At 41.0% G+C, this 26870-nt stretch overlaps 1 protein-coding gene across 1 annotated transcript in view; it reads left to right on the top strand.

Annotated features, from left to right (window-relative positions):
• LOC115382489 (Fc receptor-like protein 5) overlaps nucleotides 1-26427 on the top strand; it is a 32701-nt gene extending 6274 nt beyond the window's left edge. Inside the window, exons 3-17 of the mRNA XM_030084233.1 lie at nucleotides 20574-20828; nucleotides 20937-21212; nucleotides 21732-22016; nucleotides 22139-22411; nucleotides 22652-22942; nucleotides 23035-23295; nucleotides 23632-23874; nucleotides 23951-24067; nucleotides 24213-24228; nucleotides 24310-24398; nucleotides 24535-24585; nucleotides 24692-24745; nucleotides 24864-24926; nucleotides 25318-25378; nucleotides 25749-26427. Coding sequence (XP_029940093.1) covers nucleotides 20574-20828; nucleotides 20937-21212; nucleotides 21732-22016; nucleotides 22139-22411; nucleotides 22652-22942; nucleotides 23035-23295; nucleotides 23632-23874; nucleotides 23951-24067; nucleotides 24213-24228; nucleotides 24310-24398; nucleotides 24535-24585; nucleotides 24692-24745; nucleotides 24864-24926; nucleotides 25318-25378; nucleotides 25749-25752 — 2339 coding nt within the window. The 3' untranslated portion in view covers nucleotides 25753-26427. The remainder of the gene's footprint in view (nucleotides 1-20573; nucleotides 20829-20936; nucleotides 21213-21731; nucleotides 22017-22138; nucleotides 22412-22651; nucleotides 22943-23034; nucleotides 23296-23631; nucleotides 23875-23950; nucleotides 24068-24212; nucleotides 24229-24309; nucleotides 24399-24534; nucleotides 24586-24691; nucleotides 24746-24863; nucleotides 24927-25317; nucleotides 25379-25748) is intronic.
• Nucleotides 26428-26870: the final 443 nt, after the last annotated feature.

Raw genomic sequence — 26870 nt, 5'->3', positions numbered from 1 at the left:
CATTCTCCATCCATCCTTCCGAAATGCCAGATGTTGTGCAACAATTCACATCGTGTCACATTCCTTGTCAAATGAGCCTCATTTGCGCAAGAGGGAAACAGAGAGGCAAATGACCTTTAGTCTTAGCTTTAGAAGAAAGCAAACTGTCCAGCTGCCAAGAGGCTGCCTTAAAAAGGAAAAATGGCAGGCAGGAGAACAGAAAAAGGATGCATGTCTCTTCCACGCCTGTGTCCACTAGCACACTATAACTAACAGAGACATGCATGATATGAATAATATGAAATAACATAAGATAATAAGCATGATGTAAAGAATATTATAAAATGATTCAACACTATGTTGGGCTCCCCAGGCTTGAGGTGATGCTGATTCATTGGGGAATGGAGGTGAGTGGTGTGTGGGTGTTTCTGTGGGGGAACTAGACGGTGGTTTGAGTGTCAGCAAGTAGCACCTGCATGCACTGTGGTTTTTGGGATGTCACTATTGAACTGCTGTGGTTTTCTGCAGAAACAAACATCTTTCACACTGTAGTCATCCAAACAACTGACATTTGTTTTGATAGCAGTGCCTTCTTCAAAGTCACTCAGCAAACAATGTCAAGGTTCCACACATTTTCAAGTTCAGATTTTCAGATGTTTTCCTTGGTCAGCTCATTTTATTTAAACTTCTGAAATGTCATATCAGTCATTTTCAGAAAGTTGCGTTTTCAGCTAACCTGGCAAAAGTCATATTCACATGTGCAGCAACGAATTGCCTCACATGTCAATCTGGGATTTCACTCGGCAAATCCGTTCAGGGAAGGAGGGACTTGCTGTAGAACTCTTGGCGTTCATTGGATGGAAGGACACAGTGCACCCGCCTAACCATGTTTATTTTCAGCTAATCACTGCAAAGAAAAAAACCTCTTGCTGATCATTTTTCAAAAATGCAATAGAGGATTCATCCAACACAGATTTACTCGCTGTCGGGATATCCATTGTTTTTGCTAGCCATGCTAACATTATTAGCAGTCAGTCACTTCCTGCTTCCGTCAAAACTTGATGTCCCGCCCTAAACGACGCGTGATTGGTCTGACTGAAAAAAATCCGAGCGTGATTGGTCTGGCCGAAAAAAGTCTGATTCCAAACACATCAGGCTGGAGCGGTACAAGATGGATTCTCGTGGTGTGTGAAAACAAATACTGCGAGAATTCAGCTTGCCGGCAAGTTTAGTTTTCAGCTACTTCTATCAGCGTCGCCGTGTGAACGGAGCATCAATCTGGGAAGTCACATGCATAAAGGTTAGCTTTTACAGTCCTGTGACTGAAATGGATGCAAAGATCCCCATGCCATCAATATGTCGTTATCCTTCTGGGGACATTTTTCACAGACACGCACAAAGAGACGCTGCAAATAACTCGTTTATTGAAAGAGGCACTTAAAATGTACATTTGCAGTTAGACCGAAGAGCTTCCCGGTGCTGAGCACGAGCCACACGGTGCACAGTCGGCCAAGCAGTACAGGCAGGTACAACCTCCCAGTGATAGACACACACACACACACACACACACACACACACACACACACACACACACACACACACCGTGTCTTCGGTCATAAACACACATTTCCTTTTTTATTTGGGCTTATCTGGAGCAGCGGAGAATTTCATTTAAGTAATGTCATGTTATCTCAGTTCAAAAATATATCATCATACCTTAAAAGAATCTATACTGATATACAGTATTTTACAAAGGCACTTTGTTTTCTTTATTTATGTATAATTTTAGTGATGAAATCAAAATTACTGCATCTCAAAATAATTTCAAAAATCATAATTTTTTTCCTTCTTTCAAAAAATAAACCGACACTAAGGAACTTTTCAACCTTAATAAAACATTTTAATATCTTTTGTGATGATACATCGACTTACAACTAGTTGAATGACCCCTCTGTCACGGCCTGAGGGCGTCAGTATTGCTTTCACTTGGACTGAGCAGCTGTGAGGAGGGTGGTAGGAACCCTGGACACTAAAAAAACTCCAAATGTGCGGATTGCTTTACGGCATGCGTCACATCATGATATAACATTGTTTAGCCACCATTAGATTCATTACCTCGTCGCTATCCATCCCTCACGCAGCCACTGGAAACAAATGAAGGCGAGTTCAGTCTGACAGCATGCCACCGGGAGCAGCATTTTATGACGTCATGCGCTAGTCCTCATGGGAACTGTAGTATTCCTTCAGGCAAAACACTACCGCTTTTGTCCACTGGCGCCGCCAAAATCAACGAAAACTGAAAGTTCCTTAGTGTTGCTTTAAAGGGGCTGTATCATGCTTTTTTAGCTAGTCCAAACCCTAGAAATGGCATTAACATGGTAATAGTTTATTTTTGGCGCTAAGGAAAAGTAATTTTGTGTGAAATAAAAGATTTTCTGGGGCTAATTCTGAAACCCACAAGAGAAAACGCTCCGTTTCACTGAAAATCCCGCCTCTCCCCTGTGGACTTTGACTGACAGCTACTTCAGCCAATCAGCGCTTCAAAACAAATACGCTGGCTAGCTTTAGCTCTTTAGCTCTAGCTTCTCCACGCGCAACAACATCTTTTCCTGTGAGAAACTCACCAAGCGCAGACCCTTCAGACCCTTCAGACCCTTCAGACTCTTGCTCTTGCTTGACTGTTGCTTTCAGACGATGGTCAAAGTTTATCCTCGAAATCGGAGTTACAAAAAGCAGCAACGCTGATTGCTGAGGGCCTGCAGGAGGGGGGCTCAGGGGAGCCATCTTCACCGTGTGACGTGAACGTGGGAAAACAGAGCGTTTTCACGGGTGCGGGAGGGGCTGCCTCTCTGAGCACCACAAAGGAGGAAAGCTTAAACACGCAGGCACGGAGGAAAAAAACGCTTTGGGGGTGTTTTAGGTGAGTACATAACTATATCACAAGGTTAAAACATACAAAAAGTGAATTTTGCATGATACAACCCCTTTAACGTAATTCAGATTTTTACAAATTAATAAAAATGGTTTAAAATACTTTGTAATAACTTTTCAATTATATTCAAATATATTGAGATGCGCCAGAAAGTGTAGATTTTAGCCAAAAAGTATCACAATATGTTTTATATTGAATTCAGATATTCCTCAGACTTCATAAAAAGTGTGTGTGTTTTGTTTTTTTAAGAATTTAAAGCAATTTGTTTTGGGAACAATTTATCTTTATGATTATATTATCTCCATGTAAAATATAAAATAACTCATTTGTCCTACAAAGAGAAAAACAAAACATTTTGAGTCAAAGTAGCTGATTAAAAAAACACTTTCACTGCCCCTGTATGAAAAGATGACAGCATTAGAACCACAAATATATTGACCTTTTTACAGAAACATCCTTGTGCACTGACAGCAATTAATACGGTATAATGACAATGCAGAGGTGTGCACAAGCAGGAGGCATACACAGACATTATCGGAAAAAAATGTTTATACATAACTGTAGATGGGGGTAAAAAACCTGTACATACAGTTCATACAAAAAAGTATTATCTCACTCGCAAGGGTGTAAACACAGACTCACCAACCAGAACGTTCCCACACAGTTTAATCACATTGCAGAGCACACCTTGTGAGCAGAGCACACCTTGTGAGCAGAGCACACCTTGAGAGCAGAGCACACCTTGAGAGCAGAGCACACCTTGAGAGCAGAGCACACCTTGAGAGCACACCTGAGGCTAGCAGTATACCTGAAGGCTAAGCCAGGGGCGGCGGACGGCAAGATCAGCGGGTCACTGCTACTACCCGCTAGCGACCAATAGCTAGCGGCGGATGACGGGATCTGCGGCTAACTGCAAGATCAACGGGCCTGCTACTACCCGCTAGCGGTGGTGGAGCCTGGGGCAGCTGACGGCTGGCTCTGCGGGCTCCGGCGGCGTACGGCAAGCTCAGCGCCACCTCCCGCTAACGAAGGCGTAGTGACCAGCGGCTAACGCCAAGATCATCTGGCCCGCTACCGGTGGCAAAACTAGCGGTGGCCTACGGCAAGATCCGAGGACCCAGACGGCGGACGGCAAGATCGGCACTTCCATCTGCTCGCGATGTCAAGCTAGCAGTGATTGTCGGATGATCCGCGGGTCCAGGTAACCACCTACTAGCCGAGGCTAAGCTAACGCTGGTTAAGCTACGGCGGCTAAGCTATCGCCAGCTGAGCTAGCGCGAGCCAGCGTCTGAATTGCCTGTATAAGAGGGACGATCTGCCCAAGCCTTTGTGGCTAGCAGCTCTGTGCTTCAATCCAACTTGTCTATTGCGATTAGTACCAATTCCAGCATGCCACCTAAGTCTAAAATTGATACAAAACAGGATGAAGACTATGTGTCTCTCTCTCATGTTACGGATCTTCTTCAACAACAAAGAGACATGTTTAATTCATTAATGCAGCAACAACATGACAATTTCAAAGGATTTGTGAAACTAATTCTGGAAACCTCCAATACAAGACTGGATGGGTTGTCCAGAGAGCTGCAAGACATTAAAACGAGTCTCCAGTTTACCCAGAAAGAGGTGGATGACATTAAAATTGCCGCAGCGAAGTCATCTGAAAACCACAACTCCTTACAAAGTGATTTTATGAAAATATGTGATAGTCTGTTAACTGTCACAGACAAGATGGAATACCTGGAGGGTCTGTCAAAACAAAATAATTTGTTGTTTGATGGGATCGAGGAAACACCTGGCGAATCATGGGCTGATTCTGAAAGGAAGGTGAAAAGTATTATAGCTGAAAAGCTGAACTTCCAGAGGATCCCTGAGATTGAGCGTGTGTTCAGAACTGGGAAGCTGAGGGATGGGAAGGACAGGCCTCGATCAATCTTGGTGAAGTTCCAGAAATACAAGGACAAGGTAGATATTCTTCAAAAAGCCAAGAATCTTAAAGGAACTAAAATCTTCATCAACGAGGACTTCACTGAGGCTGTTCGGCAGAGAAGGAAAGAGCTGCTGCCAAAAATGCGGGCTGCACGTGAGCGTGGTGACATTGCATTCCTGAAATTCGATCAACTTATCATTCATCCTCGTGCCAGCACTCCGAAGCTCCCCTGTGACACCTGATCTGAGGACCTATGTATATAGAATGGCTGCGACTCAAGTTTTATCTCTGTTTTAATTTTGCTATTTTAAGATCTCATGGTTTTACCTAAAAAAGGGTTATTAATCGCTCATTTAAACATATGCAGTTTGACATCTAAAGTATTTGAGCTGTCCCGTTTAATTCATTTACATCATTTTAACATTATTGCTGTTTCTGAGACGCACCTTGATGGCACTATTGAGGATTCTGAGATTGCAATATCTGGGTACAGTATTTTTAGGAAAGATAGAAATAGGAGAGGAGGCGGAGTAGCCATCTATGTCCAAAATAACATAGCTGTCAAAATTAGACATGATTTAATGTCTTCATCTCTTGAAGTACTGTGGCTGCGTGTTCAACTTCTTCACTGCAAACCTATGTTGATTGGCTGTTGTTATCGACCCCCGAGTGCTACTGTTCAATATACTGATGACATTTGTCAAGGTCTTATGAATGCTACCGACAGACCGGGCGAAATATATTTACTTGGGGATTTCAATATAGACTGGTTCACTCCCTCTCCTCTAAAAGATAGACTGGTCACTACCTTGATAACCTGTAATCTATCTCAAATTATCAATGTGCCAACCAGAATTTTTGTTAGTTCATCTGGTGAAACATCCAACTCTTGTATTGATCATATATATACCAACATGGGTGAACTTTGTACAGATGTCTCTTCTCTCCCGATTGGATTCAGTGATCACAATCTCATTGCCTTTTGTAGGAAAGTTAAGGTATCAAAGGGAGGTCCCCGGGTTTCACTGCAAAGGTCATATAAATCTTTTATTTCAGAAAATTTTATCTCAGATATAAAGGCACTAAACTGGCATGCTATATACTCAGAAAATAATACTAATACCGCGCTTGAAATTTTTGATGGAATGATTCAGGAAGTTGCTGATAAACATGCACCGCTTAGGAAAACAAATATTAGAAAGACAATGGCTCCATGGCTAAATAAAGATTTAAAAATCTGCATGGCCCAAAGAGACGAATTAAAACGAGCAGCCCTTGAAAGTAAAGATCCCAGCATATGGAATAAATATCGCAAAATCAGAAATTCCGTAACTAAAAAGAATAAACAACTGAAAAAAGCTTATTATGTCGGCAAAATTAATAATGTAAAACATGATGGGAAGCAACTCTGGAATGTTATTAATAATTTACTGGGTAGAACCAAAAATGTGGACTCTGCTATTATAGAAACTGAAGGGAAGTTTATAACTAAACCAACTGAAATCGCTAATTACTTTAATAATTTTTTCATCAATAAAGTAAAACAAATACGGCTTAAGAACCTTAACCCATCCAGTAACCTAAGTGGTAACAAATCCATTGAAGTGATCAAAAATGTAATAATGAAAGGCAAAAATTGCATATTTTCTTTTGATCCGATAGATTTGCATGAAGTGGAAAAACTGCTGAAATCAGTAAATAATAGTAAACAATTTGGGCTGGATTACTTAGATGGAAAAATGATCTCAATGATAGCTGAATATATTGCTAAGCCTGTTTGTTATATCTTTAACCTGAGTTTAAAGGAGTGTGTTTTCCCTAATTCTTGGAAACTGGCTAAAGTCATCCCTCTACCTAAAGATAATAAGCTGGCCCTCAATGGCACTAATAGCAGACCTATTAGCATATTGCCTGTCCTGAGCAAGATAATGGAAAAGCTTATATTTGCACAAATTTCACAATATTTTATGAACTGTAATCTCATCTCGGATTCTCAGCATGCCTTTAAAGATTGCCATTCTACCTCCACTGCACTTGTCCATATGACTGATGACTGGCTGTATAAACTTGATGCAAACAACTATGTAGGTACGGTATTCTTAGATTTCAGTGCTGCCTTTGATATGATAGACCACAACTTGCTGTTAGACAAACTGTCTGCATATGGATTTTCTGTTTGCTCCCTTAAATGGTTTAAGAGCTATTTAACGAATCGATCTCAGTCTGTTTACTTTAATGGTAGCTTTTCTTCCGTCCTAGGGCTGGACTGTGGAGTTCCACAGGGTAGCTGCCTTGGTCCTCTGTGTTTTTCAATTTTTGCAAATGATCTTCCGTTTATTTTGAAAGAATCCTCTGTAGCTATGTATGCCGACGACTCAACTATATATTACGGTACGGAGAACCTGCACATCTTAAATAATACGCTTCAATGTGATTTAGACCAGGTATTTGAATGGGTGGAATCTAATAAATTAGCTCTAAACATAAGTAAAACAAAGTGCATGATCCTATCTTCTCGAAAGCAATCAATGAATAGAAACTTCTTGTCACTTGTTGTAAATAATATACCCCTGGAGCAGGTGCATAAGTTTGATCTCCTGGGCGTATCCATTGATGAAAACTTGACCTGGACTAGTCACGTTGATAAGATTGTGAGGAAAATGGGTATAGCACTTTCTAATGTTAGACGTTGTGCCTACTTCATGACAGATGCATCTGTCAAATATGTCACCCAGTCTTTAGTCTTATCGCATTTAGATTATTGCTCAGTCGTATGGTCGGGTACCACACAAAAAGATATTCAGAAGCTACAGGTTATGCAAAACAAAGCTGCACGTATGGTTCTCCGATGCCCATTTCGAACACACATAAACTATATGCATCACAGTCTTTCTTGGCTATATGTGGAGAAAAGGTTACAGAAGAATCTTGTTAATTTTCTCCAGAATGTACGGATAAAAATGAAACCAAGGCCTCTCTTTGATAAAATTACATATGTTCATCAACGCCATAACCATCTGACCAGGCGTCATATGGCAAAACTTATATGGCTCCCGAAGGCTCAAACAGGGGCAATGCTGAGAACAATGATTTATAGGGCAGCTACTTTGTGGAACAATCTTCCTTTGTCCGTAAGAAATGAGAACAACATAAAAAGGTTTAAAAACACGGTGGCTAAAATTTTTAAAATGTGATTTAATTGTTGGCGCACTTTTAATGTTGTTTGATGCTTTAATTGTTTTATTGTTCTTTTCACTCTATTTTAATTATGTATATGCATTCACTTACCTATTTATCAGTACTCTACTGACTAATACTTTTAGGTATTGCTTTTTATGATTGTTTACTCTATGTACTCCATTCACTATCTGTGACTCTGTTTATTCTGTACTATTATAATTTATGACTGTTTAATAGGTATGGACCCCAGGAAGATTAGATGTCACCCTGGTGGCAACTAATGGGGATCCATTCACAAATAAACAAATAAATAAACATGATACAGTGCATTAAGTACCGAAGTTAGTTCAGTTATTGTGAGAAATGCCACGTTCCCTTCGCGTTAAAGTGCTTTTAGTAATATTACTAAACATGTTGACCACAATAAACAAGACATTCGCATTCATATTGTAATGGAAATTTCCCATGTATGCATGCTTTTTCTCACTTGTAGTGCTCACAGAGGTATTTTTGTAAACAACCGTAGCTCACACACTCAGATGTGTGAGGAACCACGAATGCTTTGTCTAGAATTTACTTTTCCTGATAATCTTAGCGTAGCAGCTGCGGGCACTCGTGGGAGTCTTCCTGTGTCCAGCCTATGGCTGGGTGCAGTCAAGGCCCCTGGGAGTGAACGTAGCAGATAGTTATTAGAGGCTTGCACGCCCCTGCGAGGGCAGAACTCACTCTGTTACTCTGTTGACTGCGTGACTTCTCCTGCTGTACAGCATAATAAAAGATACCAAAACGAACTCACCGGCGGAAGCCCTTTATTAAATAAAATTGCCATAACAATATCAATGAGCGTATTTTCAGCTTGTTAGAAACTACATCAAACATGATCTAACGGATCAGTGGAAGATAATTTTTCCTGTCTTCTTTTAGTAATGCAGTTAAAAAGAGAACACAGTAGTGTGATCCAGTCATCACGGCCCCGTTAACAGTGTTTCTGTGTTTCCGTTTCAGAATAGTTTTACATTTAAAGGGACTTCAGGCAAGATTTGTGAAAAACTACACATGCGTTTCCAGTTTATTCAATGCTAATGGGCCGCGAAGCATTAAAAACCTAAAATAACAGGCCAATCCGCGTATCTGTCTGTTGCCTTATACAGGCTGTGTGCCACATAATTGGCTGCAGTTCAGCGTCTGAATTTCCCGCGCAATCGTGGGGATGTGACGTAAATTGACGCTGGATGCGCGTTGCCGACAGCTCTGGAACAGGAAGAACATGGCCGCAGTGGAAACGAACTCAAACACTGCATCCCTGGTGCAGTGCTGTGAAGATGGACAGTGTGTAAAATGTTTGTGCGCGCTCCCGTGCCGCCTTGGCTGGTGGCTGCAGTTACCCACAGCGCCTATCGCGGCAGCACTGAGGTAAATTTTGTAAAGTTGCCTTAAAGGTGTATTATCGGATTTTCTTGAAAATATGAAGCCAAACGTCTGTTACTCGCTTTTTGAAAAACGCGCATGCGCCAGACCATCCTCCCTGCTCTCCTGCTTCAACCGAGGAAACGCCTCAATGGTGGAAGCGTGCGAGCGCGAGCTCATCTTCTCCGGGCGTGCACGGCTCTGTTTACAGTATCTGCGATCGGCCTCCTCATAAAGCTTATTTTCCGAAACAGTTACAGCTTCATTATGTCAGACTCGCCATTGGTAAGTACTAGCTCAGTAACCGAAGCTCACCGGCTACATAAACACTCTGAATGCGCATGCGCAATAAGTTGAACCTGATTGGGAGCAAGCACACGAAAGCAGCTCGTCAGAATGATTGACAAACAGACCCAACAGTTATTTTGATGATCCACCCGGAACTCAAAGCAAATAGAACATCCTATATTACACCTTAAGTCCCTTCAAGCAACATTTTGAAAAAAATGCTTTCAGCCGTTTCCATGTAAACGGGCATCATTTTCATAATGTTGCAGTGTAAATGTGAAACTTTATTGAAATTTAAACACAACACATTTTAACTTGAAAGATCATCGTGTCAGGGAGGCTTTAAATGCACACAGGCAGTGCAGTGTGTGTGTGTGTGTGCGTGCGTGTGTGTGTGTGTGTGTGAAAGTGTCTTCTTGAGCAGCTTGTTCCTGTTTGTCTTCCTGTCTCCACCTTATGTCGGTTTCGTACCAGCTCTAAATCGCCTCTTCCTGTCTCCGTCTCCTCCGTCACACATTGCTGATGCGTACGCTCAGCCGACTGCTGTCTCGGACGTGTCCCTTCTCCCGCCCCCGCTCCTCCCCCTGTAGCTCTCCTCCAGTCTCATCTTTTCTGCGTCCGTCCCGTCCTCCTTGCTCCTGCGTGTATCAGTTTATGAAAATAGCCCTACACACCCGTTCTGTATTCATCTATGATGATTATAGAGTCCATCAACTCAGACATTGCTCAACAAATTGTTTAATGTTTTTTTTTCATTCCTGTTGATCTGTCATTAAAGTGCTGTGAACAAGCAGAGTGAAGCAGTCAGTACCTCTGTCCTCCTGAAGGGGGCAGTACTGAGAAGTACATGTTTTACTGCTTCTTCAGTTGTGTGTTGGAGCAAATTTATTTGCAGATTTGTTTAAAGTGTGTACAATGTGAGACAAGACAGTAGCTTCACTACATGAAAACATTCTTAAACTAAACAGAAAATTACAAGCAAAAATTATTGAAAAAAGAATAATAGAAAAATAACCCCGCAATGTTGTCTGTATTTTTAAATGTATATTTTGAATATAATATAACATAATATAATATAATATAATATAATATAATATAATATAATATAATATAATATAATATCAAAACATTACACTTACTTAATATATAATATTCATATTTCAAGTAATCTGTGCTTTTTAATTAATGTTTAAAATATATTTCAAGATTTTTTTTTTTTAAATGTATGTTTGCAATGTCTATTGTGCCTTTTTTTCTAAATCAGTCAGCATTACTGAGACATTGTTTTGATTCAAATGCAACGCTGATTCTTCTCTGAACTGCCTCTGGTCTGAATAAAAACAGACCCCAGACTGCAGTTAAATGATTAATGAGAGATATTGATGGATTTAATGTGTAGGCTATATGTATTGTGAACTGTACCTTAATGTGAAGGATGACTATTCTGTTCCCAAAAAAATGCAGTTAATATTCTTTTTGCAAAGCAGGACAGCCATGGAGGGACAAAATGTTTCAGAACAGCAGCTCTTGTTTAACTTCTTTAAATATATGCGTTCAAGAGACTTCAAGAGACCCCGAAAAGGGGGGAGACCCCGAAAAGGGGGGGAAAGGGGGAAGGATTCTAGGGGCCCATCATTAATAGGGGCCCAGAAAGGCTCCAGTCAGGGCTTCTCGTGGGCCCGGGGCTGTGGCACTGTCTTTTTTTTTTTCATGGGGCCCAAACCCTGAGTCCAACTCCAAATTAGAGATGTTAAATGGAGAGACACTCAGATGGTCTCTCCACTGCTCTGAAAGTCAGACTCAGTGAAGCTGTGGCTGCAGTGGAGAGTCTGGAGAAAATTCAAATCGTTCAAACCTGCTGAGATCAGTATTTTCAGCTGTGTTTCTGAAAGTCAGGCTGCACCACGTTGTAAAAATGACTCGGCTCAGGCACCAGAGTGGCAGCACAAGAAAGAAACTCTACAGTCCAGAACACAGAATCTTCACTGATGAATCCTTCAGCCTGTTGTCACTCAGATCCAGATGTTTCAGATGGGAGGGGTCAGACTTCAGAGCTGAGGAGATCACTTCACACTCCGAATCAGAAAGCTCACAGTCACAAACTCCACGGCCAGTCTGTAAGTCTGTAATGACTGTAATGAGTCTGTAATGAGACCGAGAGAAGACAGGAAGTCGCTGTGAGAGAAGAGACTTTGTTGGATTCCTCCTGTTTGACATCAGAGCTTCAGCTCTTCTTCTCTGGTTTGACTTTGGCTTCATGTGCAAATGAAGGAGAGAACATGGAGTTCCAGGTGTTTTGATCATGTCCTGATCATGTTCAAAATGTTGAAGTGAAGGTGTGGAGTGGGGTTGATGTCCTGGTCTTTTTAAACATCTGTCAGAGGTCTGACTGATTGAACAGCTCTCATAGTTTTACACTTCACTGGAGGACAAAAAGAGTTTTCAGCTGCTGCTCAGTTCAAAAAGTGGATTGTTTGTCCTGTTTGCACGCCCTCTAGTGGACTGAATATGTAGGAACTACTTGATGACATTGGTGAAGGAGAACACTGTAAATTCATGGAGCAAATCAACTATTGGTTTTATCCCATCAAAAATGTTCTTAAAGAAAACTGATAGACCAAGATTACATAAATACGGAAAACTACCCATCCCTGAGAGTTATCACTGAACTCTTCTAAGCACAAAAGATGCAAAATATTTTTCAGCAAAATATTCAGATTCATTTCTTTATTAAATAAGCAAATACATTTAAAATATATAATGTACATTTTACTATTAAATTACTGAATAATGATCATTTCAAAAAGCGACGCTCACGATGCTCCTGATGCGCCGCCCCGCCGCCCGCCGCTCATAGACTTTGCATAGAAAAGCGCCGCTCACGACGCCCGCGACGCGTCCGGTGTGAACGCACCATGACGCCCACGACGCGTATCCCCGGCGTCAGGAGCGTCAGGAGCGTCGTGAGCAATGACGTATACATACGTACTATATACATCACTGGTCGTGAGCGTCGCTGTTTGAGAGTTCGTAAAACTGAACTTTCGACGCGCTGCCGCTGGGCGTCAACCAATCAGAGACGATCCCTCCGGTGCTACGTCACTACGAGTGATCCGAGCACTGATGCGGGCCGGCCAGTGTTGCCAACATGATGACTTTCTCACTAAATCTGGTGACTTTCCAAAGCCTCTTGGCCACTTTTTTTTTTTTTTTTGTCAAAAGCGACGAGCGACAAATCTAGCGACCTTTTCTGGTGCTCAGGAGACGTGACAGGATGTCTCGCTGCTGTCGTCAATGAGCAGCGGGTGCTGCCGTGAGCCCCTCCCCAGTGTTGCCAGATTGTTGAGTGTGTTGTAACCATTGTCACTGCACTAATATGAGATTTTCTGTTGTAGCTCATCGTATTTGCTCCACCTGGCTGCTTCATGGATGAGATGGACAGGTAAGCTTTGCACTTCTGTCACAGGAAACACAGAAGAACACCTGAACACTACAGAACCAGCCATGGTCATGATGGAAGAAGTTAAGCTCTCCTTTTGCATTTACAGTGATAGTGTGTATTTTTTTAAGGGTCAAAAATCTCTCCAAACCCATGTGAGACAGCATGGATTTAGCAGGCGCAAACAAGTGGACCTTGAAGTTAAATGTCTCTTTTGTGACTTTGAGGAACCTGCAGACAATTAAAAATTTCAACAGTACTTTTTTTTGTTTTTCTTTTTATCGTTGAGGAGCCCACAGACATGGAGGAGACATGACGAGGGGATTTGAACTTGGGAATCCTCAGAATACAACAAGTGGAGGATGTGACGGACCTGGCTGTGGTGCAGGAGGATCAGATCATCCTGCATGGCATCAAGGACTGACTACTCACACTACTCTGCTGTTTGGACCGCTGTATGTGCTCAACATCGACTACACCACGGAGCTAAAATACACCTTTGAAGTCATTCAGAAGGTTGTGATGGGCATCGGAAGTGACCACTGCTCATCAAGAGTCCGTGGACTGAGGACCAGAGTCCTCTGTGAGACTGTGTAGGAACCACACAGAGACCATTGCTGCAAAGTATGTCAGTGCCATAATGTTCCAGAATTGTCTCAAAGGTTTCTTTTAGCTTCTATTGTACTGTTCTTGTGACACTATTCGGGTACCACTTTGTAAAAATTTTTGCTAAATTAAGAGATTTCCTCACAAGCCCAATCTATAAAGGCAGGAAGTTGTGTTGTGTGTGGGCCCAGCATTCTCCTCGAGTTTCATCTGGTTCTGAGTTTTAATTGTCGAATGCCGTTCATGAAATAGGTCTTTCAGGATTGTAAATTTAACAGTTTTCCAGTGTTGTAAGTTTGCAGTTCTCTTAAGTCAAAACATTTGGCAAGACTCCCATTTTTCAGTGATCAGTGTCACTGCTCAGTTTAACTGCAAACTTTTTTTCATGTGTGAGCATGGTGACAAAAAAGGTATTTTTTTTTCTTCCTGAGATAGTTACCATGATGCCAAGCTTCAAAGATTGAGAACATTTTTATTGGGAATCTGTAATTTCATTGCTAAGAACCTTGTTAATAAATGCTGCAATGGTGAAAAGACAGAACTTGATTTATTTATTTTTTCTGCAAATGCATAGAGACAAGATTAAGTTAAACAAACGTGTAAGGAATTATATGTATGCAGAACTTTAAAACTAACTAGAATTGAATCCTGTTGAAGCTGACTCCAATATAATATAATGTTCAGCTGGCAAAAAAATTAAAGTTAGGTTAACTCAACATTGTAGCTAAACTGAACAGTAAGAAGGTGAGAAGAAGAAGAATGAAACAGTAAAGTTATTGTGTGAATGCCTCAGCTTTCACACAATAACTCGCTTTCACAGCTTGGTCACCAAACATATTTCCTGTGAAGAGCGGTCTCTTACCGCCATGGACTCACAGCTGAAGCCGCTGTCATGGTGGAGTCTGCTGCAGTCAGCTCTGAGTGACAAACGGACTGATTGTCCAGTCTTTATATCTGTTTGTTTTTTCTGTTTTTTTTTCTTTGCATAGGTTAAGAATTGCCTCCACCACACCAAGTCTCACAAAATAGAGAGTGTTTACTTGAAGCAGGGTCTGAATGAGTTCAAAGGCGAAGCGGAGCGTCTCTCATTTTCTACTCGTTCATAATGACAGCCTCCAGATCTCTCCATCATCCATCTAAAAATTCTGTCAATGATGAAAAATATTGTGTTAATATGACCCGTGTTTCTGGACACAAAGACCACACAGCCCTCTGCCTGTTGGACTCCTGCTTTTCAACCGTCTACATTTATTATTATATTTAGGACGACAAACGTGCTAAATAGGTTGCACGTGCTGTTTTGTTCCTTTTACATCCAGGGAAACCCGATTAGTGGATCAGCTTTTTGGGTGTATCAAGTCGAGACGTGCTTTCATACACGCAAATCCTAACCATTAACAGTGATCGGGCTCAACGTGCTGCTGGATGATGGACAGAGCGCTGTCCGTGGTGCTGAAACAGGAACTTTGCGTTCGTGTTCTACTCTGTTAACTGGTTATCATCAATAGTCTGGCTGCAGTTTTATTCCACAGGAAGAGGGGGCTGAACTTCATCTGTCATTTTCAACGTGTCTCTTTTGGCTTCCTGTGAGAGAATTGATGAAACCAGAAGCTCAGCTCAACGTTCAGAAGACAAGTGTGACGCCTCTGAGTCACATTAATGGGACATTCCATTATAGAGACTCTTAGTTTTCACATTAAATATTTTAAAAGTATATAATTTGAACAGACTGGTGACAGAGTGCAGTGGACTTCCAACATCTGCTGTGCAGAACTGAGATCAGTGAGTATGATGAGAACTTTAATTATCAGTATTGATCATGTATTAATTATGGTGGATTAGTTTTCCTTGTGTGTGTCAGATCTTACAGACTTCTTGTTTTTCTGGTTTTATGAATGGAAGCGTTTAAAAAAATATATTTTGGAGCTACTTTAGAAAATGTCTGTGACTTTATAGGTAAAACTGTTAAATTCTCGACATTTTCATGTCAAATATTTGTAAAGCTCCAACCAAGGACTTAAGAATTAATGTTTTTTTCTTCCAACAGTGTTTTGAATGAAACATGGTTCGTTTTCTCCAGGAGGATCATTTCTGAGACAGGAAGTAAGAAATCAAACTACAAGTCCGGATGCATTTTTAAAGAGACTGTGGTAAAACGACTGATTCTACTTATTAACTTCAATTAAAATAAAACAGTAAAGCTTCTGACAGAAGGTTCAAAAGTAAAAAAAAACAAAACAAGTTTTCTCTTTCAAAACGCCTGTCTCAAACTCTTTCTTTTGTACTTGTGTTGAAGAAAGAGGAAATCACACTCGCCTCATCATGGTTTCTGCTTTTTTTTCCAAAATGGTTGTATGCACACACACACTCATTTAATTCTGAGAAATGACATTCAACTTCTTGTTTTTAGACTTTATGGGGTTTGCAACAATATTTCTTGCTACTAAATGATGCAAACATCCAACTCAACGGCTTTAAAATAACGTTTTTGAATCAAACTGCTTTTGGTGATCTCTTCATCATGAAGCATTCAGTTTTAAAATACTGAAGAAATTATTTCAGTTTACTTGATTGTGGTGGTGACGTGATCTGATGTCATGTCTTTATTTGACGAGGCAGCATGTGGCGCTCCATCATCTGAACTAGAATGAGACGGTTTCAAAACGTCAGGTGAAGAAAGACCCTGATGTTCAAATGTAGGATGAAAAAGTGAGAAAGTCATTAGAAAAGTAAAAACATCAGAACAGATTCCTGAAAAATATCTACTGAAATACAAATACTTGATGTTTTCCTTCTGGAGTTACAACAGGAAACCATCAAGGTGTGGTTTTTTGTTTTGCTTTTTTTATGGTTATTATGAAAGTTGATGTGACTTTGTTCTTGAAAAGACTTTGGATCACTTCCAGTAATCTCCTGTTTGTTGATTTCTTGATCGAACATTTTCCTTTAATTGAAATTCTATCACCAGAACAGACTTCAGGTGTAAATAACATCCAATAATTGATCGAGTTTTAGGACTGAGGTCGCCTCAGTCAGATGGACTTGGTTTGAGATCATTCTTTTACTGTGTAAAAGTCATGATAAAATCTTTTCACACATTTTCAACGCTGTGTTCAACCTGCCAGACTGATGATCTGAGATAACAAAACAAGATGAGCAAAAAGAAGAACTTATATTAAAATGCAGCATTTCTATGAAGCGTCACTCACAGTTTACTGACAGTTCTTCTTTTCTCTCTAATGCTGAACTTTTCTTCTTCACACAAAGACTTCTTGTGATAAAGGCTGCATGTCAGAATGGGAGGCAGGTTATTCTCTCATCTGTGGTTTTTCTGTGAGTATTTCACACACAGTCAGGTTTTAGTGAGAAGAGCTGAGTTTCTTTCACTTGTTGGATTTTCTCATTATTGGGATTCAAGTTAATGTTACACACCAACCAGTCAAAGTCACTGAAGCTCTAATGTCTTCATGTTTCATCTTTATTTCAGTGTTTGGTGTCCTGCTCTGCAGAGGCTGTGCTGCAGGTGATTCATTTACACTCTCCTCTTTCTTTGTTACTGCTGCCTTTTATTTAGGTTATTGATATTTATTTCACTGTCGTTTTTACCTGAACAACTAAAAAAGAAGAATCTTAAAATGTAATTGTTGTATCAGCTACTTCTACAGGAGTCAGTGTGTTTTGACTGGATGCATGTTGGCTGGTGCTCCACCTCACAGTGAAAACTGTCCAGTCCAGGGAGCCTTTCCATGTGGAGTTTGCATGTTGTCCCTGTGCATGTGTGGGTTTTGTATGAGGACTCCAGCGCTGCCTGTGTGCTTTGTTTTCTATTTGTTTCCAGGTGCTGTGCTGAAGATTGACCCTGGCTGGTCGACTCTTTTCATTGGAGAGGTTGTTACTCTGACGTGACATTGAAGGAGCAGAGGCAGGCTGGGAATACAGTTTCAACAAAGATCATCAACAATACTCTCCTGGTTACCAAACAACTAAGTACTACAGATTCAAGATAACTTCCTCAAATGATGGTGGTGAATATGATTGTGTTGGTCGTCAGAACGTTTCGTCTGAAACAGAGAAAAGTGAAACTGTCTCTTTTACTGCAGCAGGTGAGTCCTGAACATTTGATCAACATGACCAACAGCAGGAAAACAGAACTTTGTTCTTCACTTTATCATCATTCTGACACACAGTATAAGCTGTACTGATCCTGTGGTGTCAGTACTGTCAAACTTGATCCCTGACTAATATTTTCTCCTGCATACTGCATGGTGCTGCAGTGATTAGTGCTGTTAAATCACAGCAAGGAGGTCCTGGGTTCAAATACTGACTTGGCCTTGGGGCCTTTCCGTGTAGAATTTCCATGTTCTCCCTGGGTGTACCTGGGCTCCCTCTGAGTGCTCTGGTCAAAAACATGCATGTGAGGTTAATTGGTGACCCTGAAGTGCCCCTCGGTGTGTGTGTGTGTGTGTGTGTGTGTGTGTGTGTGTGTGTGTGTGTGTGTGTGTGTGTGTGTGTGTGTGTGTGTGTGTGTGTGTGTGTGTGTGTGTGTGTGTGTGTGTTCTGGCCCTGTGACAGACTGATGAAGTGTCCAGGGTGGACTCAGCCTTCACCCACAGGATTCTGGGATTGGCTCCTGACCCTTGACCCTGAAAAGAACAAGCAGCCAGGAAAATAATGAATTAATAAGACAAATGACTGAAAGAGTGTGTGATTGTTTTGGTGTTAAAACTCTTTTACACATGTTTACACGTTTTTAGTTCTGCACCTTGAATATAAACATCACAATAGGGTTTTTCTTTGTCTTTATCAGCTCCAAAAACATATTTTACTAATTGTATACGTCTTTCATATTACTGTTCCTGATTCTCGATGTGTCTGGTTGCTCCTTAAGATTGGTTTGAAATCATTCTTTTGAACAATTATTCTGAGTCTGTGTTCAACCCAGTGTTGGACAAGTTACTCTTCAGAAGGAATTGGTTTGATATACTTCTTCAACAAAAGTTCATTGAGTTGTAGTACTTTAAAAATAACTAATCAGAAAGCAAAGAAACTCTTGCATTGCTTTAAAAAAAGTGTTTGAAAAAAGAAAAAAATGTCCATGTCATGAAAACTTTGCAAGTGTTGCAAGTAGTGTCATCTTTTCATGTGAGTTACAGCCAAACTCTGGAGGACTGTACTTCTTCCTTGAAGCCATGTTGGAAAGCTCAAAACCAAATTACACCGGGCTCACACTGGATTCCCGTGCGTGTCCGGTCTGACTCCACAGCTCTGTCACTCACACTGCCTCGGTGTGTCTGCTGTCAGCTGATGGAGGTTGCCAGATCTGTCCCAAAACTAATGTTAAAACCGTCCAACAATCGAAAGCAGCCCAAACCTCCATCTCTGTAGAGAATGCATGTTAAAACTGTAATAACTGGATTGCCTCGATTCCAAGGAATTGTTTGTCTGTCTCCTTGATGGTTCTGCTTGTTGGTTCCGCTGTGTGTGTGACAACGTGCCATGTGCGGAGTGTAACGCAGGGCTCTCGCCGGGCTCACAGTAGCCTCAGCGCGGCTGCAGAATTTTCCTTACTTCGGAGCCCTGCCGTGTCAATGGAAACACAAGCAAGTCGGGTACCAGAAGGAAAGTAGATACATGTTCCTAAATATGTGATTTCAAAATAAAATCTATGTCGTGTGTTTGCCTTAAAGCTAGGGTTGGCGATTTGAATGAGATACATTTTTTTTAAATACTGGTTAAAATGATCTTTATGACCCGATGGGAAGCAATTCATAGCGTGTTCTTAAAGTAGTTTGGAAAATATCCGCTATCTACAGCAGGAGGAAAACGGGAAAAACAGCAACCAATCGTCTTGACAGGACACCTTTTTTTAAACCAATCAAATCCGTTCGCTGTTCGACCTGCCCCCTGCGCGTACATGTCAATGGCGTGCACTGACCCTGGTTCAGTGCGCGCGTAGAAGGACGGAGCGTCGTTGCAGAACGGCGGAGAAGAATGTTTGGGGCTTTACTTACCGGTGAGTGCGCCATAACTTGGCGTAGTGCAAATAAAGAAAAACGAAGAAACAAAGCGCTGAGGACAGGTTATGCCAGGAACGCACTGGACGCGGAAGCGCCGCGCGCGGAACGTCTCCGCGTCTCCGCTCCCAATGGAGCTCCTCCAATTGGGTGAGAGCTGGGCGGAGCCTTAGGGAGATGCTACATTCGTGCTGCATGCTAGTTTTCCAAGATCGCCAACCCTAGCTTAAACATTGTTTTTTTTTTTAAATTTGTTCTTCTGGTAGAATACATAACAAACAACGCAATCTAATCATTATATGCATTAGAAGAATTAACGATGTTGCACTTAGTCATTGTGGGAAAGTCAAACGACACCAAAATTGCACAAAACAGCTCTATGACGGGAGCGGTTGTGTTGCCAGATTGGGCTGGTTTCTGCACAATCAATGTTCTTTTGAACCCGACGGGTGTGTTGATGAAACGGTGATGTGTCTGTGACTTGTTTTCTTTTTTTAATGCAAATCCAGTTTTTACAGTTTTAACATGCATTTTCTACAGAGATGGTGGTTTGGGCTGCTTTCTATTGTTGGACGGTTTTAACATTAGGCTTTGGGACAGATCTGGCAACCTCCATCAGCTGACAGCAGACACTCCAAGACAGTGTGAGTGACAGAGCTGCAGAGCCAGACCGGACACGCACGGGCATCCAGTGTGAGCCCAGAGTAATAAATTCATCAGCTGATTTAATCAACATAAAATGAAGAAACACAAAGTTTTCAGAGAGTTATTTACAGGTGCATCTTGTTTTTCCATCCACAGAGAAACCCAGGGCTACACTGACATCAGGCACCAAAACCATCTCAGTCGGAGGCTCAGTGAGTCTTTCCTGCTCTGTGAGAGACTCTGATGGATGGAAATATGAGTTTTACAGATCAACATCAAACACCTGGGAGACAAATGTTGAGGACAACAAAGTCGAGGTATCTAAAGGAGGAATTTACCGGTGCAGAGGAGTGAGAGAAACATCAGGTTATGTCTCTGACTTGAGTGATGAAGCCAACATTCAGATAACTTGTGAGTTCAACATTTTAATTATTACTAAATTGTTCTTGATCAGCACAGAAATCCTGATGAACCTAATGTGTGTGTTTGTCGTTGTTTCCTCATATCTGGTGGAAACAGTCACCAACAAGCCTGTCATTACACAACAACCCAGCTGGTCTCAGATATTCCAGGGTGAGGAGATCACTCTGACATGTGAGGTCCAGGGAGGAGAGAAGACTGACTGGTGGTATTACTGGTGGAGAAACTCAGTACCACTTCAACAGAAGAAGGAAAAGGTCTTAAAAGTCACTGCTTCTCAGTCCATCAGTGAAGAGTACAAATGTATGGCCTCACGCAGAGATGACATTTATTCTTCAACCACATGGAGTGAAGCCTTCACAGTGTCAGTGTTACGTAAGTGATGCTTGTTGGTTTTTACTTGTGTTTGTTAGATTGATATTCAGACAATAAGATAATAAAGTACAACATGATGTAACTGATATTATGATGTCGTTGGGCTGCCAGTCCAGTCCTTCAACTGTACATGAGAAGTACTTTTTTTTTTTTTTGTTTTTCTTTTTATAAGAACTCACTAAAGACCGATTGTCTTTAAACAGATAATAGTTCTAAAAATTTCATATTTCTTAAAATTTACACCTACATGTGAGATTTGACATGTTTGGAGTCAAATTAATCCAAATAACAGTGTAAAGACATGAATAATAGTTTTTGTACCTTACCAAAATTAGATCCAAACAGATTGACAGAATGTTTATTTATTTGTTTACAACAGACTGTAATTCCTCTTTCAGTTCAGGACATGTTTACTGACACTATTATCAGCAGCTACAGTCTGTCTGAAACACTGGCTCAGTCACATCTCCACCAGACTTTATACTGTTGACATGTTTATTCTGTGACTGTTCTCAACAGCTCAACCAAAAGCTCAACTGGGAACCAATAAATTCAACATGTCTGAACGCAGCAGAGTGACGCTGACCTGCTCAGTGAATCAACCAGCTGGATGGAAATACTTCTGGTACAGAGACTCCAAAACCTCCCTCCTGAACACACATGATACTGATGAGTATCAGAGTCAGTCTGAAGTCTCACAGGAGGGACGTTACTGGTGCAGAGGAGGAAGAGGAGGAAGAGGAGGAAGAGGAGATCCACTTTACTACACAGAGTACAGTGATCCCATCAGTGTCACTAAAATAAGTGAGGAGGATTTTCTGAAGTGCAGATTCAAATACACTAAGTTATTATAAAATCCTTGTAGTTGTTGTCTGATCCACCTGTCCTGAGTTTTCCTCCTGTTTTGTGCTTTCTAACATGGACAGTCCCAAACAAGGCAACCCTGACTCTGCAACACGACAGACCACAGCTCTACCAAGGAGAGACCATCGCTCTCAGATGTGCCATCGATGGAGGAAACACAGGATGGGAGTATGAGTGGGAAACCAGCAGTTTACTCAAACCAGCAAATGTCAGCCAATACAGGATGGAGGCTCTTTCTTCACAGCACCAGGGAGAATACAGATGTAAAGGAAACAAGCTGAGAGGAGCACAGTCAACAGATTGGAGCAACACCGTCACTCTGACAGTATTAAGCAGTATGTCTCATCAGATTTATGTGTGTGTGTGTGTGTGTGTGTGTGTGTGTGTGTGTGTGTGTGTGTGTGTGTGTGTGTGTGTGTGAAGATGTACAGATGAGAAAACAATTGGACACCTGAAGTTGTTTTTTTTTTTTTTTGTTTTTGTTTTTTGTTTAAACTCAGTCAAGGTATGAATGAATCATGTAATCCATGTAATCCCATGTAATCCAATTTGAGAAAATCATCTCTCTCCTCCAGGACCAAAGCTCTCTGTGTCTCCATCATGGTTGATTCCTGGAGCTTCAGTCACTCTGATCTGTCACACTGAGCCTCCGTCAGCAGGGTGGAGCTTCTACTGGTTCAAAGCTGTTCCAAACTCTCAGGATTCCTACACCTATGAGCCTCTACCTGGTACCAGCAGTGGGACAGCAAACAATTCCTTCACAGTTCATGGACAGACACACACAGCAGGATATGCATGTTCAGCTGGACGAGGGGATCCGCCGATTTACACGCAACACAGTCGTCCCACATTCGTCTGGTCTTCAGGTCAGTTTGTCTTTCTGGAACTCTTGAACTGTTGTCTTCCAGCAGCCACAATAGAAATGCCATCCTTCACTGAGCCTTGATGTTTTGTCCAGGTGTTCATCCATCAGCGTCTCTCACAGTGAATCCTGACAGAGTCCAACACTTCACCTCTGAATCTCTCTCACTGACATGTGAAGGAAGCTCTTCCCAGTGGAGGCTGATCCGCTTTCTGACTGACGACTCGCTGTTGAGCTTTCTTCCTCCAGCTACAATCAATGGATCAACATATATTAAGAATGAGGCTCCAAGAAAAGCTGTGTACTGGTGTGAGTCTGGAACAGAGTTCAGCAATGCAGTCAATATCTCCACACACTGTGAGTTGTCTTTTTCTCTGATCGTTGAGAGTTTTGAGGCTGATCCCTGAACTGCAGCTCAAAGTGTAATTTTAAAGAAAAGGTGAATGAAAACCACAGCTGGTGTGATGTGAATGTGTTTGATTTCCTGTCCTGTGATGAAGTGTTGAACTGTCCAGCGTGTCCTCTGCCCTCACCCAGAGTCTGCTGAGATTTAACTCCAGCAGCCTGGAACATTCAGTATGATGGAGCGCTACAGAAGATGGACAGATGGATGAAAAACACCAACTTATCAGTGTGTATTTTCCATCCTCATCGTCTCACCTTCTAATGAATGAACTGAACTTTGTTTTCCAGCTGATGGCGTTATCCTGGTGAGCCCTGTGTATCCTGTACCTGTGGGAGAGTCTGTAACTCTCCTCTGTGTCATGAAGACTGGAAATATTCCCTCTGATGTGTTTTTCTACAAAAATAACAAACTCATTGAAAATGCGACACGAGGAGAGATGAAGATCTCTGCAGTGTCAGAATCAGATGAAGGTTTCTACAAGTGTCAGTACAATGGAAGAGAATCAGCACAAAGCTGGATGGCTGTTCAGTGTAAGTCATCTGCTCATTTTTATTGTATTATTATTATCAGTGTATTCATTCTATCAAATCTCATTGATCCCTGCAGTCACATCCAGGCCTGGAAGCTCTTCATCTGGCTCTCTGATGATCATTCGGTGGATTTGTGGAGTTTTACTGCTGATTGTTCTGCTGCTGCTGTTGTGTTTCTACAATGGATCAAAAGGTGAGACCTCTCTTTCAGATTTGTTTCACAGACTTTCTCTGTCAGGGTCCAAAACAAAAGAAATATTGTGATTAAGGATCATGTGTCAACATAGAGATCAAATATTTGGGATTAATCAAGTAATCATCTCTCATCTTTTTCACAGATTCATGCTTCAACAGGTTGGTATGATCCTTTACAACAAACTAAAATTGTAGTTTCTTGTTGAACCTGCTGTATTAAAATATTTTGAGGGTTAACAGGTCTCAAAGTTCACAGCAGAGCCAAACTCCAGACCACAGCAGCAACCAGCTGGAAGATCAATGCAACACATACGCTTCTCCGATCCAAGGTCAGCTTTAATACAAACTATTTCCTGAAAGTGTTCAGTAACATCCATCTCTTTAGAAGATCAAGGTTCATAAACAATGAGGGAAACTCATGACTCTGTCTCTTTTGGTGGTTAAACTCTGTCCACTCTCCATTAGCTGATGATAATCCCTATGAGACAATCCAAGAGACTGATTCTACTGACAGAGGTAGAGGAAGAAAACACTGTTTTTCACACATTTTCACCTGAAGCAGTGAGTAAAGTCAGTGATTCAATGATCGTCTCCAAACTTTAACAGAAGAATTGTTTTGCAGATGAGTCCAGGAATGTGATGTATTCTTCAATGGAGCTTCAGGAGGTCAAGAAGGGTGAGTATTGGATGTTGTAATACAGAAACAGCTCAGATCCAAAAACAGAAGATCACAGTATCAGCCAGGAGTCCAATTATAAGAAGGTTCTCTGATTGTAATTTCATTCATTCTCCAGGGAAGAAGCAGAAACCAGAAGAGGGCAGCATTTACCCTGAAGTGAAGACCACATCATGGACAGGTAGGACCCAGAAGAAAAACATTCATCCTTTATTTATCAGAAGCACAGTGGCATTTGTTCTCTGTGACCAGCGCTGACACCAGCTCTGTGTTTGTAAAAGGAAATAACACACTCACACCTTTCTGCCTCTGGTTTGACTCCAGCCAGCTGCTCTGGTGCTCCAGTTCTGTCTGCTTTACCCACAATGCCTCATCCTCACTGACATTCAAAGCATTTCAGACAAAGCATTTTAAAGAATTTAAAGGACTTGTTCACAGCAGCGTCCAGCAGCTGCAGCTGACTTTTAAACAATAGAAAACAAAGTAGGAAAGTTAGGTAAACAACTCTAGATCCCATCAATCTATATATTTACATCTTTATTTCTGTTAAAATAATAAAATTGATGTTTTAGATTCCAGTGTGACCTCTGCACAAGTACACTCCAATGAAAGTCAAGTCAACAGGAGTCAAAGGTTAGTAACATCTACATCCACTTACAGCTGGAATTAATATTTTGAACAGGTTGTTGTGAAATGAGACAGGTCTATTTATGATAGTATTTATTCCAGGAACCAATCACTATGACTGCAAACAATATCAATGCCATTATTTTTGAATGATGGACTGTATATTCTACATTTTCCTGAACCTTTTATCAGGTATCAATTGAAACACCACAGCCCAGAGTTCTCTGAGGACATTTCAATACTTAGAAGAGAAACCACTCACGGTGACTGAGCAACAATAAAATGTCATGTTTACCAAGATGTTAACGTTGACATGAAATGAGCTGTGAGGAACCACATCTACACAAACCCTCTGCTTCTTTTTCTTTCCTTTCAGTTGAATGAGGAGACTTCATCACCACCACCAACAGAGAACTGCTTCCAGATTTATGGAGAGTCTCCACAATGTCTATACTGAGGAAGGTGGAAAAGAGGGAAACACTCTGATCTATACTTCTCTGATCTGATCAATTATCCCTTTGAACTGAAGAGAAAATGTCAAATAAATGTATTTTAAAAGTGAAGCAGAGCCGTTAAGTGTTCAACACTGAGAGTGAAGCTCACACATTAACTTAGAACTAACTCTGTTCGTAGTGGATTTTAGATAATTGATGAATATGTTAGTATATTATTTTCAAATGGTTGACAGGTAAACTGTAAATTAAATTTGTGGAGAAGTGATTCCAAGAAGAGTTTCTGCAGATGATGATGCTTCAACAAGGTTGTACATTTTGTTATATTTGCAAAAAAAAAAAAAAAAAATTATCTGCTTTTTTCAGAAAAAAATTGAATTTTTTTGGTTTGCTTTTTGTTTTAAGTTGATGTTTGAATAAAACTGATCTTATCATTTTACTTTTTTAATGTACAGAGCTGTAATTCAATATATGTAATGGAAAGTTTGTCTTGATGTTCTGATCAACAGTTTTGAAACCTTTTAAAACAATCATGGTGTGATCAGTATTTTGCTTTACACACAATAGATGAAACTGATGAAGGTATCATTAAACTTTTCCTGTTCAAAGCTCTTTGATGGCATGAATAAATCTATTTTCTCCTGTTTATTGGATTTTAACATTTAAAAAGAAAAAAAAACAACAACCTTGAAATCAACATGATGAAATATATGAAAATAAACAGTGCTGAGTCTCTGGGCATCACTCCAAAAAGAGCAATGAAAGGTGGAGGAATCAAGTTTAAACAGTAAATATCTTTTTCCCCAAATCGGCTGCAGCCGTGGGAATGTCCAAAATGTGTGCAGCCAGGAGGCAGTATTAATTTACACCAGTCACATCTGGGATCAGTGTTTGGATAAATCCTTGCTAATTCCTCCTCTGTGAGGTGAAGACGATGGAGTCTCTTCAGTTGAGTTAGGTTATGCCCGGCACAAGGAGATGAGGCGTGCACCCGCCCCAGGATTAAAGCCATCTGATCATCTGTAATCGAAGGCTGGAGTCATTTT

The sequence above is a fragment of the Salarias fasciatus genome, chromosome 3, assembly GCF_902148845.1.
Source record: "Salarias fasciatus chromosome 3, fSalaFa1.1, whole genome shotgun sequence".
Classification (NCBI taxonomy): domain Eukaryota; kingdom Metazoa; phylum Chordata; class Actinopteri; order Blenniiformes; family Blenniidae; genus Salarias; species Salarias fasciatus.
The sequence above is the reverse complement of the archived record's forward strand: the minus strand, read 5'-3'. Positions and strand labels throughout refer to the sequence as shown.